Source organism: Protomyctophum bolini (assembly GCF_963924005.1).
Source record: "Protomyctophum bolini genome assembly, chromosome: 9".
NCBI lineage: Eukaryota > Metazoa > Chordata > Actinopteri > Myctophiformes > Myctophidae > Protomyctophum > Protomyctophum bolini.
In genome coordinates, this window is record NC_137870.1 from 2,615,856 (window position 1) to 2,628,355 (window position 12,500).

Below are 12,500 nucleotides of genomic sequence, written 5' to 3' on the forward strand. Positions count from 1 at the left end.
CACGCACAGTCGCACGCACGTATACACACATTGCGATAGGGCTAAAATGAACCGAGCTGGGCATTGGAGGGATTAAATGGGGTGTTTTTTTTTGGTCAGCAAGTCCTGATTATCATCAAGAGTTTAATTGTGTAAGCAGCAAACACCATGCACTGCCCTGACCATTCCGACCTGCGTGAACTTGTTTGTAGCCATTAATTGCCGTGGGAAAAGCGACAAACGGCAGCTCTGTGAGGTAAGCTATAACTACTGCGCCCACGAGACGACCTCAAGGTCAGCACTGAAGTATAACCATACCGGTATGTGTATTTGTATATTACTTGAGACATTAAAATGTCCAATACTTTTATACTTTTATACTCTCGGCCGATGGATTATGTGGTCGATGTATCGGCCACATAATCAGTATCGGCCGATATTGTATCGGTAAAAAAAACTGACATTGACCAATGGCAGTGTAGCCGATGTTTATCTGTTGTCGATAAGCATCGGGTATTAGAAAAAAGCTATGTAAGTCGCCCCTAAACATGCCCCTAAACATGCCCCTAAGCCCTATAAGTCCCAGATATTATTATAAGCATACATGTTGCATTGGCTGCGTCGGTATGTTTGGTTACGTGCAGTCTACCAAGTCTACCATTCTGAACAGTAATTTCTTGCATTGAATATGTACAGTATTTGTTTCTCTGCCACAAAAGGAGGGCTTTACCCCTTTGTATAGAAGACATTTTTTTAGAATCTGATCTCAGGTCAGAACGGGTTTAAACATTGGCATCGTCCAAGAATTTCCATATCGGTGCATCCCTAATATATATATATATATACATATATATATATACCATGTCTTTCTGTTTGGCCTATGCAGTCTGCCCTATGCAGTCTGCCCTATGCAGTCTGCCCTATACAGTCTGCCCTATACAGTCTGCCCTATACAGTGCATGTGAACAGTCACCCACAGCGAGTGAAGCAAAGAGGCACAGACGTGCACACTCCTCCCCTCTCCACTGTCGTTGAAGTCAATGTCAGTCGAACATGCAGTGACATCACACACCAAAGTGGGGCGAGAGAGGAGAGAATTAGGCAGGTCTCTCTCTCTCTCTCTCTCCCCCCCCCCCCCCCCTCCCCGCCCCTTCCCTCCCTCTCTCTCTCTCTCTCCTTCTCAGTGGAGGGCTGATGTCTCTCCCTCTCTCTCTCTCTCTCTCTCTCTCTCTCCTTCTCAGTGGAGGGCTAATGTCTCTCTCTCTCTCTCTCTCCTCAGTGGAGGGCTGATGTGCTGATGATATTATTTCCGGGGCTTTAGTCCGTCCGCACCGCAGCATGACGCGACCATCCCAAATTACCCCCCCCACCCACAGGCACCACCACCGCTCGGCACTTCCCCATACATGCTAATAATGGATGGGGGCCGGTTGCCTCGAGTCTATGGGGGGCTATATATAGCGGCACGTATATAATATATACCGGCCCCCGCGCTGCTGAGGAGGCTCTCTGCCCTTCAGGGGGGCACGGCGAGAGGGGCGGGGGCAGCGACACGGACGAGCCCCCGGCGGCGTGATGTTGGCAGGGGGGGGAGGGAGCCATTGACCCGTTGCCCCACGTCCCCCCCCCTCCCCCCCCCGTCAAAGATGTGTGAAAATAAAAGATATGTGAAAATAAAAGATATGTGAAAATAAAAGATATGTGAAAATAAAAATGCGTGTGCATTAACCCATTTTGGGGGCGGGCACCCCTTTCGGTGATAAAGAATGATGTCATGCTATAGTTATTGAAAAATAGCAGATCTACAAGCTCTACAAGGTCTGCTATTTTTTGAAAAATCAAAGAACGACTGATATAGAAACATAGCTTTTTCAGAAAACTGTCAGGATGTATAGAAGGCATTTTTTTTAGAATCTGATCTCAGGTCGAATTAAAGTGACGGCATGCAGAGACAGTGCTGTCTGGTCCCAGAGTGAGATGAGAGCTGACTCCAGATCAGATGCTATAGAATTACAGGCCTTCCCATTGTGGCCAACGACAAACAGACAAATGGCATCTATATATATATATATATATATATATATATATATATATATACACCTTGACGCTAACATTAGAGAGTGGCCCTGACGCCCGCACGGCCGAAATGGCCCAATTACTTCTGTGCGTGTGTGTGTGTGTGTGTGTGTGTGTGTGTGTGTGTGTGTGTGAGAGAGAGAGGGAGGGAGGGAGAGGGAACAATACCTCTACCCTTGCCTGTCATTTCGTGGACTGCGTGACATAGACGGATGAGGTTCACGGGTCCCCCTCCATTCCAGCCGTGCTGCAACTTAAACTGCACTGAGCGAATGAACGATGAGGCGCTGTGGCACTCTGTAAGAGTCATGAGACACATATTGACTGAGGCAACAAGCTATAGCCTAGTTTCTGTTATCCAGGACTCCGAAATCTACAGAGAGAGAGAGAGAGAGTTCTCTAGCTTTCCATTAGGGGCCTTTCACTTTTACTTCAACCCCTTCAACCCTCCCTCTCTCTCTCACCCACCCTCCCTCCCTCCCTCCCGGAAAGAAAAATGAGAGCTGAGTTAAACAGCTATAACTGAGGAGGAGGTCTTCTCCTCTCACGGCCCGTTTAAATATCTTCTCATTATTCTCCACCTGTTCTTTTCCGTCAACAGGAGAATATCTTCACTGTTTTTATTCCACTCCGTCTCTCTCTTACCTAACCCGTTGAGACCCATGGGGACCATTCAACAAAATTAATGTCTTATAAATCCTGACAGTTTTCTGAAAAACCCTATGTTTCTATATGTGTCAGTCGTTCTCAAACATTTTCATGTCAAGGACCCCCAAAAATATCTGTAATTGGCTGCCGACCCCCCATCTGAAAATATGTTGTTCCAGAGACCAGAAGCAAAGATTTGAGTTAAAAACGTTCGCTCAGAAAGAATATATATTCAAAGACTTGCGCCACATTTTCACAGATTTTTCAAAAATAGCAGACCGACAAGTTCATAGCGCGGCACTCGGTGCCGCGCTATGAGCTTGTAGATCTGCTATTTTTCAATAGTGTATAACAGAATGCTTCCTCCCGCCCAGAATGTCTTAAGTCTATGGCTCTCAGAGCTCTCTTAGAGCTAAGTCTTTTCTGTCTCTTCCCTTCCCTCCAGCTCAGCTCAGCTCAGCTCACACACCCACTCACTCTGTCTGAGGAGGAGAAGGAGGATGTCTGGCTGCATGTTTAATAGCGGTCGTATCCGTGCCTAGAGAGCCTATCAAAGGAAAGCTTGCCTAGGCACCGTGCCAGGCGCGCCAAACACGCGCGCCGTGCGCCGGCTCTGATGTGTGACACTAACCCAATCTGACCTGAGATCAGATTCTATAACGCACAGATGAATGGTGGTTCTTTAATGCATTCTGACCCGAGATCAGATTAAAAAAAAAATGTCTTAAATCCTGACAGTTAAAACCTACAAGCTCGTAGCGCGCCACTCGGTGGCGCGCTACGAGCTTGTAGATCTGCTATTTTTAACTAGCTAAAGCATAACGTAATGCTATAACACCAAAACGGGTTCCCGCGCAGAATGGGCTAAACCTGCAATCAGCCCTTTAGGCACGACGTTAGGCTCACTCACACCCGCTGAACCGCGGGAGGAGGAGGAGGCGGGGCCTCCACTCACAACCGCTCAACCCCGGGAGGAGGAGGAGGCAGGGCCTGCATGGAGGAGTAGGCGGGGCCTGCATGGCCGCGCATGCGCCTTTCGATGACCGCCATGTTCACAACGAGGCCGTCAAAGGCAGCTAAAAGTTTCTTAGCCTAAAGTTGCCCCTTTTAAAAGTTAGGGGGGGCCACAGATGTCGATGTCGGGAAATGAGGGGATGTAAAAAAACAGAAAATAAAAGAAGCCTCCTGCCAGATGCGTTAGGGGCCGATGGCAACGATGACGCTGTGGGTGGCAAGCAGAGGGCCATCGTCACTAGGGGTGTCAAAAAGAATCCATTCGAATTAGAATCGTGATTCCCCTTATGAACGATTCAAAATCGATTCATAATTCAAAAAAATATTTTTTATTACAGTTTCAGGAGTTATGAAATGTAAGCTCACTCTATAATCACAGTAAACGTCATGTCTTGTCAGTCATTTTCAAGTTACTGTATAGTGGAGTAGATTGTGATGAAATCCTATATGTATTGAATCGAGAATCATTTTGAATAGAGAATCGTTTTGAATCTGGAAAAAAAAAAAAACTTGAATGAATGAGTTTAAAAGAGAAAATCGTTTTTGGATTGAGAATCGAGTTGAATCGGATTTTTGAATCGAATCGTGACCCCAAGACTGGTAATCGAATCGAATCGTGGGACGCCCCAGATTCACAGCCCTAGTCATCGCCTCCATTTACGACATGATCATGATAACTATACTGTAGTCAAATATTAGCACACGGATGGAAATCAAAGCATCAGCGGCCTGGCTTTGAAGTGCTGAGCAAACGGCATCGCACAAACCTGCGCCGTATCAGAAGGAAGGACGGATGGACGGACTGATTCCTCCTGCTCTGCCACCCAGAGAAAAGGCCTCTGACTACAGCGATGGTATCTAATGGGCAGATGATCCTTTTATCCTGGGTGTCAGACAGTGACTCCTGCATGCCTATACACAACTTAACCCATTCTGACCTGAGATCAGATTCAAACGAGGTTTCCACTGGACACACACTGGGTCTGATTAACCCATTCTGACCTGAGATCAGATTCTAAAAATGTCAGTCGTTTTTCAAAAATAGCAGACCTACAAGCTCGTAGCGCGCCACTCGGTGGCGCGCTATGAGCTTGTAGATCTGCTATTTTTCAATAGCTAAAGCATGACATGATGCTAACACCAAAATGGGTTCCCGTTCAGAATGGGTTAACCACTTCATCCCCGTTGTGTGCACATGTGATTCTACCGAAAACAGCCGTTGTTATAGTGAAATTAGCTAAAGCTACAGTATAGCAATAAATGGCGAATTGAACAAATCCACCGATTCGTCCCGATTTTACGATACGATACAATACAACGCTATTGTCAGCAGCTTACACTGACATGACGTCACCGTTCAAGACACAGAAAAGACATATAGACGAAATACAATGCAAAACGATAGCCTTTACAGGACAAAGATCACACTAACAGACATGAACATTAATGCTTAAACAAACATGTAGCTATAGGTGTAATGTTAGAGACCGCAGAAGTGAACCTTTCAAGCAAAAAAAAAAAAGAAAAAGTTAACTGTTTTGTGTAATGGCTCCCTCTGAAAGATCGAAATAAACTATTAATTCAAGCCTGTTTTCTCAACTCGCTGTTTCTCTGCCAGACATTTACTCTATAAGCCATATCTCCAAAACTGGTGGGTCAAAATGAATGAACCAATAATTATGTCAATTTGAAGCTATATGATTCCCGGCTTCCATAATGACATGAAGAAAACGAAAATTCAACAAATAAATAAAATCCAATGGCAGTCCCTCAGTCAAATGTAGTCACATACGTATACCGTCTGGTTTAACGATGTTGGTTTAAAAGCAGGACAGGACTGATGTATACAACAGAGTTCTTTAGTCTGTGTTTTTTTTTTTTTTACAATGAAACATAAAAACTGTGACCTGAATGAGAAAGGGGGAGAATTGGACCTCCGGTTATCTCAGCACTGTGTATTCTCCTCTATTGTCTGTGGCTTGTGTTGTGTGTGGTTTTTGTACAAACTGTGAACTGACAGCATCTCCACTCAAACCAAAACATGCAGAGTGAGAGAATGGGCTAATAATCACCGCAAGGGGTTGGTGATTCCATCCCTTGTGTCTCTCTCTCTTCTCCTTCTTATCTCTCTCTCTCAGTCTCTCTCCTCTCCCCTCCCTCTCTCTCCCCTCTCTCTCTCTCCGTCTGCAGCCCCTCCGTCTACCCGTGTTAACGATGCATGCAATTCCCCTGTAGCCCAATTTAATGCGGGGCCAGTCGATGAGTGGTGGTGGTGGGTGTGTGTGTGTGTGTGTGTGTGTGTGTGTGTGTGTGTGTGTGTGTGTGTGTGCGCATGCACGTGCGTGGCTGAGTGCGTGTGTGTGTGTGTGTGTAAGGAATCTCTCCGTGGGGAGAAATCGACTAAAATAAAGAAATCATGGCCAGTGCTGGTGCAGATCCCAGAACAATGAGGGCATGTGATGGGGCATCATGTGGAAATCAATATCCGTCTGGTTTCTGGGGGCTGTGTGTTGTCTTAGGACCGCCAGGCCACATAGAATATGACTCAGAGATGGCGTGTGTGTGTGTGTGTGTGTGGAGGGTTCACCTCAAACAGCAGGGTGAGCTCATGTTTAACCCATTCTGACCTGAGATCAGATTCATACGAGGTTTCCACTGGACACACACTGGTCTGATTAACCCATTCTGACCTGAGATCAGATTCTAAAAATGTCAGTCGTTCTTCGATTTAAAAAAAATAGCAGACCTACAAGCTCGTAGCGCGCCACTCGGTGGCGCGCTATGAGCTTGTAGATCTGCTATTTTTCAATAGCTAAAGCATAACATGATGCTAACACCAAAATGGGTTCCCGTTCAGGATGGGTTAATAGGAGTAAGAAGGGTATCGTGATGATGGTGCAGGAACATCATGTGTGGGTGTGTGCGGCGCGCCCGTGCGCTCGCACAGAGCATGAGTGCGTGCGTGTGTGCGAGCGTGTGTGCGTGCGTGCGTGCATGCGTAAAAGTCAAACATTATTGAACACGGGGGGCTGATCCGTGATTGACAAAGTCTTGTTGCTGGGTCACTTTAAAATGTTCAATTTAAGAGAAAACAACTTGAATACAAAGCGTTCTGTGTTTCGCAAAAAACACGGCATCTAGTCTTAGATGGACACTCTTTCTCACACAGTGAGTTTCTATATATATATAGTGAAATGGTCAACTTAATTATGTCTCCCTACTGTACAATATTTCCAAAAGGAAAAACATAACAACCAAAACAGTAAAGCGACAAAAGGATGGCATCAAACCTGCACAAAGGAAAAGCCTGAATGTTCTTCACGTAACTTGATGAAAAATCATTATACCGGTTATAGTTGGTCAAATCAGTCCAATTTTGACCACTCAGAAAGGCCATAAAAGTGACGTTTTCAGTCCTTTGAGTGTGTCCGTGAGCAGATCACCTCTGTGTGTACCGCGCCACAGATTGGCGTGGAACGTTGCGCGCACACTATACGAGTATATAAGCCCAGAAAAAAACTCTACCCAAGATCGGTCTCATGGTGGCGCTGTTATCAGGCCTATATAACTCTTGAACTGTGTACAATAAAAATAGACTTTTTTTTAAATATACATTGACTACGGTTCACAACTGTGTTCTCTACGTGCTCGTAACACTTCAGAAAAAGAAGGAAAAAAAGATGGAACGTCAAACTCACCGACATTGCAGCTGTGTATGGAAAGCTTGGATGATTCTCTTTCTATCCTCAAAGTGTTTGTTTCATAAAAATCCACTGTAGACATGTTATGAGCTATACTTTGTGTCCTTGCAGGTGATTATTTTTTTAAGTGCTGGAGTTTGGAAGTGCTCGTTATAGATCACTAAACTACCACCTGTTTATAATTAGCACACAGGAGGCAACAGGACATTTTGCTTTACTGAAAACGAGAGCTTCCAAACTCTGATGGAAACATGGTCTGTAAATGTTCTATATATACAGTAGAGCACACTGACCTATACAGTAACCGCTAAAGGATCTCACAAATGGACATTAGTGTTGGAAACCACGACCTTTCGATTTCTTACAAAGAACAGCTGCAAATAAGGCAAAGGGTTCAACAACAGCACCTGTCATGTTCTCAGCCCACTCAGCTAGTCCTCGTTGACACTAATGAGAATATATTCATTAACTTGACACGTCGATATAAAATCAATGGTACTGTATGTATACATCCACATTTTCTTTGAGAACACGGCAAATATAATAATATTTATGAATAAACAATGTATCACAATATAGTTTCTCAAACATTTAAGATTGCGGGCCACCCATTGTATATTTTAGATATTGTGGGAAATATATTTTGTCATTCTCACACTATAGGGCTTTTTAAGCAACTGGTCGTCTATTCAACTAGTCGACTAGTACCTTGTTGGTACAAGTTGACTAGTTGATAAGAATATATTTAATTTTTATTTTTTGTAGGCCTCAAGATCACCAATGTACACCGTTTTTAAATGCACAACTATTATTATTATTATTATTATTATTATTTTAATTATATTTGTTTATGTAGGCCTACTTATACAACTAGCAACTACAGTAGCAGCAACTAGTAAAACTCACTAGAAGTGAAAGCACTATCTCATCTCACAGTAAAATATAATGTCCCCGAAAACATTTTTCACAGAAAAATACACATTGATAATGTCTTGGGGGGCCATTTCTTGACTGTTTCAACACCAGCACTAGTAGTACGTATATACAGTATATGGAATCCATTTGTGTCGTGTACGACAGAGTACAGCATCTTGCAATGGGTCTGGTCCACAAGATTCGATACACCACCAAGATACCCTGCATGTACCTGTCTAAATACTTCACCAAGATACCCATGTACCTGTCTAAATACTTCACCAAGATACCCATGTACCTGTCTAAATACTTCACCAAGATACCCATGTACCTGTCTAAATACTTCCTTAATGTCAACGAAGTCCACACCCACAACACCAGTGGGAGTTCAACAAACCATGTACAACCCAGATTCGGCACTAACAAGGGACTAAATTATTTTCGCTCCTATGCCACCAAAATGAGGAACGCCCTACCAACAGTCATTAAGACATGTGAATCCCTTGACTCCTTCAAAACCGCTCTCAAAGGGCACCTACGGACGGCTGCAATTCGAAACTGGCCTCTGTAAAATCTGAATCCCCCCCCCCCTTTCCCCTCACTGTATATGTATCTTTTCCCTTTTTGCTTATATATGATGAATTCCTGTTCTGTTCTTTAACTACATAGAAAGTGTCTATTTGTACGTCTCTAAATGTTTTGATAAATTGAACAATGTGGACCCTGTTGTAAACAAGTGTAACGCTTAATTGGGTCGTCCACTCACAGTTAACAGTCTTTGTATTGAGTTTGTGCTTAGTTGAAATGTACTGTAATTCTACAAACTGTTAATAAATATTTCAATCAATCAATCAAAACTGTATATGCCTCTCGCTGCACACACACACGCCATGGGTGTGTGCGTGCCTCTCTCTCTCTCTCTCTCTCTCTTTTCATATTTCATATTTCATATTTCATATTTCATTTCATATTTATTTATTTCATTTCAGTTATGGTTTTACATGATTATATTCATTTTTACATATATATATTTTTTACATATTCCATATCTGAAAAGAAAAGGAGCAGGAAGAAGATAAATCTTATTTATACCTGCCCCTATCAAAATAAAATAAATAAAATAAAACAACTAACCCTAGCCCTAACCCTCACCCTACCCTAAAAAAGAGAACAACTTTCTCTCTCTCCTATACTCTTCCTCCTGCTATATAATATAAGCCAACTGGCCGGCTGGCCAGCCGGAGAGCCCCCTTTGGCCCGCGTCACGACGAATTAAAACCAAAACCCTGAGAGCTTGAAAACAAAAACCGAACAAGGGTTTTAGGCATTCAGCCGTGACGCCCAGGCAGCAGGTGAGGGACGGACCGTTAGGCCCCAAAGCTCCAGGAACATCATGGCTCTTTTTTTCTGTTGAAATGACACGGCCGGGGCGTTCCAGCCTGATTTGCAGGAGGAGGCGTTTCGTCCCTGCGTTTGGAAATGGGGACACGAGGGCAGAGGTATATATATCCCATTCTGGGCGTGAACCCCTTTTATAGTGTTAGCATTATGTTATGCTTTAGCTATTGAAAAATAGTAGATCTACAAGCTCATAGCGCGCCACCAAGTGGCGCGCTACGAGCTTGTATAGGTCTGCTATTTTTTTTTTAATCGAAGAACGACTTGACGTAGAAGACAATTTTTTTAGAATCTGATCTCAGGTCAGAATGGAAAACAGTCAGGATGTATAGAAGACATTTTTTAGAATCTGATCTCAGGTCAGAATGGAAAACTGTCAGGATGTATAGAAGACATTTTTTAGAATCTGATCTCAGGTCAGAATGGAAAACTGTCAGGATGTATAGAAGACATTTTTTAGAATGATCTGATCTCAGGTCAGAATGGGATATATAGGGAAGAGCTTGTTCTGCCCCCTTCTGCCAGGTTCACCGTCGCGCACACACACACACACACACACACACACACACACACACACACAACACAATTTCATGGTGGGTGATCCGGCTGAGCTGGAACACACCGCCAACCACCTCTCATCCCTCAAAATCTAGCTGATGTGTTTGTGTGTGTGCGTGCGTGTGTGTGTCTGTGTGTGTGTGTGTGTGTGTGTGTGTCTGTGTGTGTGTGTGTGTGTGTGTGTGTGTGTGTGTGTGTGTGTGTGTGTGTGTGTCTGTGTGTGTGTGTGTGTGTGTGTGTGTGTGTGTGTCTGCGTGCATGGCCCATTCCCCTGCTGTCCCCCCCTCCCCAGTATATAGCATTGTCCAACAACGTGGTGTCATTACCATTGTGCTAAAGAGAAAAATCAAATATTAATCCTCCGCCCTGATGGCACTCTGGCATTTTCTGAAAGCACCGCAGAGAGAGAGAGAGAGAGAGAGAGAGAGACATATATATATAGAGAGAGAGAGAGAGAGAGAGACATATATATATAGAGAGAGAGAGAGAGAGAGAGGCGAGGCTACTTACCATTTTATTATTGATTTCGTGAAAATGGATCTCGCACACTTTCTCCACCACGTCCTCGATCTCGAAAGTTACAAAGCCGAAACCTGCAGAAGAACAAGAGAGAGGAGGAGGAGGAGGAGATGAAGAACGCACGAGAGTGCGAGAGAGCGGAAGACGGGAGACAAGGAGGAGGAAAAAAGGGGGACAAAAGACACTTGGTTAAACTTCCACAAAGGCCTCATGAGGATCGACTTACAGCTGCAAAGATAGTCATTTCCGTCAATTAACCCGTCGTGGACGGGAATTAACCCCTTTTGGTGTTTTAAAGTGGACGGACGCATGAATTTCATGTCATTTCATATAGTCGTCTGTTTCATTGATATTTCACTCTATAAAAGCCATTCCAGGTTTATGATAATGGTGGAGGGCCATGTGGGCATTACTGTATATGGACACACGGCAGTGCCGTTTCTACGGGGGGGCACTAGGGGGCACTGCCCCCCCAGATAGACTTTGTGCCCCCCCAGTCCAGAACCCTACCCCACCATTATTTTTAATGTTTTACAGGTTTAAAATATATATAATGTGTTATTTTCATGTTCTTTGTGTTTATAATAAATTTACATTTTCTAATTAATTCATAGTAATAAAAATGCAATAATAACAAGTACACTGGCACCTATAGTCGGTGCACCTAGTCGGATTCGTTTTGATGCAGCGCACCAAAAGCTACGTCATTACCTGTGTGACTTCAGTCCATGCTTCAGTCACAGTGAAAACAAACCCAAACCGGTAAAATTGAATCATGGATATTAGGAACTGGCTCAAAGCCAAAACACCAAACTCTATAAACCCACCAGCACCTTCAGAAAGGCAGACTGATGACGATACTGAAACCAACACCATGTCGCCTGTTGTTGTTAATATTGCGGGCCATTGCGGGGAGTCGAGCACCGAGCACTACTAAATGCACAACGAAATTCGGTCGTCGGATGGGGTTCGCGAGTGTCGGATAGCATTATTCCAGTGAGGCAGAGGGCTGCTGTCGCAACTTCCACAGCAGCAGCTCAACTTTCGGACCTCCACCACCACCGCATGCTTCTCCACCAGAGGTTCTTGGTTCTGGCACACCGTCACTGAATCAGGTAAAACGGGACAAATACCCAAGTAGCCTTCGGGCGCGTTCGGAAATAGCGCACTGAGCCCACTGTGCAATGCAAACTAATAGGAGAGTGTGCTCCGGTGTGGTATTTCCGAACGCGCCCTTCATAATGGCAAACGTGCAATCTGCAGACGCGCAGATCCCCCCCCCCCTTTGCCTCCCGACATAAATACACTATATAGACTTGTTGTTTTTGGTTGGTGCATAAACTTTTACTCATATTCCCCTACCGTGGAGATGGCCACATATAAAAGACACTATAAGCCTAAATGCTCAACTATTTGTTGGTGATTAATGGTTGGTGCATAGGCTATAGTCTTTTTTTCTACTTTCCTCCCGCCGTGGAGATGCTCATTGTGTTCATTGTGTTGTTGGTGCGATGCGATCGTGTTTCCACATGACAGTATATAGGCTATGTTTGTTTGTTTGTTCTGTTGGCTACAATAATTAGGCTATATTATTTGTTTTGGTGTATAATTGGAACCTATACTTGTAGCCCTTCTCCAAGCCTTTTGTGTTGTTTTATTGTATAGGCCAATGTGAGAGCTTAATTGCTATAT

At 44.0% G+C, this 12,500-nt stretch overlaps 1 protein-coding gene across 1 annotated transcript in view; it reads right to left on the minus strand.

Annotated features, from left to right (window-relative positions):
* LOC308321258 (RNA-binding protein Musashi homolog 2-like) overlaps positions 1–12,500 on the minus strand; it is a gene marked incomplete at both ends in the record, with an annotated part of 138,848 nt that overhangs the window by 31,323 nt on the left and 95,025 nt on the right. Inside the window, one exon of the mRNA XM_080772097.1 lies at positions 10,800–10,882. Within this exon, the coding sequence (XP_080628223.1) occupies positions 10,800–10,882 (83 nt within the window). The remainder of the gene's footprint in view (positions 1–10,799; positions 10,883–12,500) is intronic.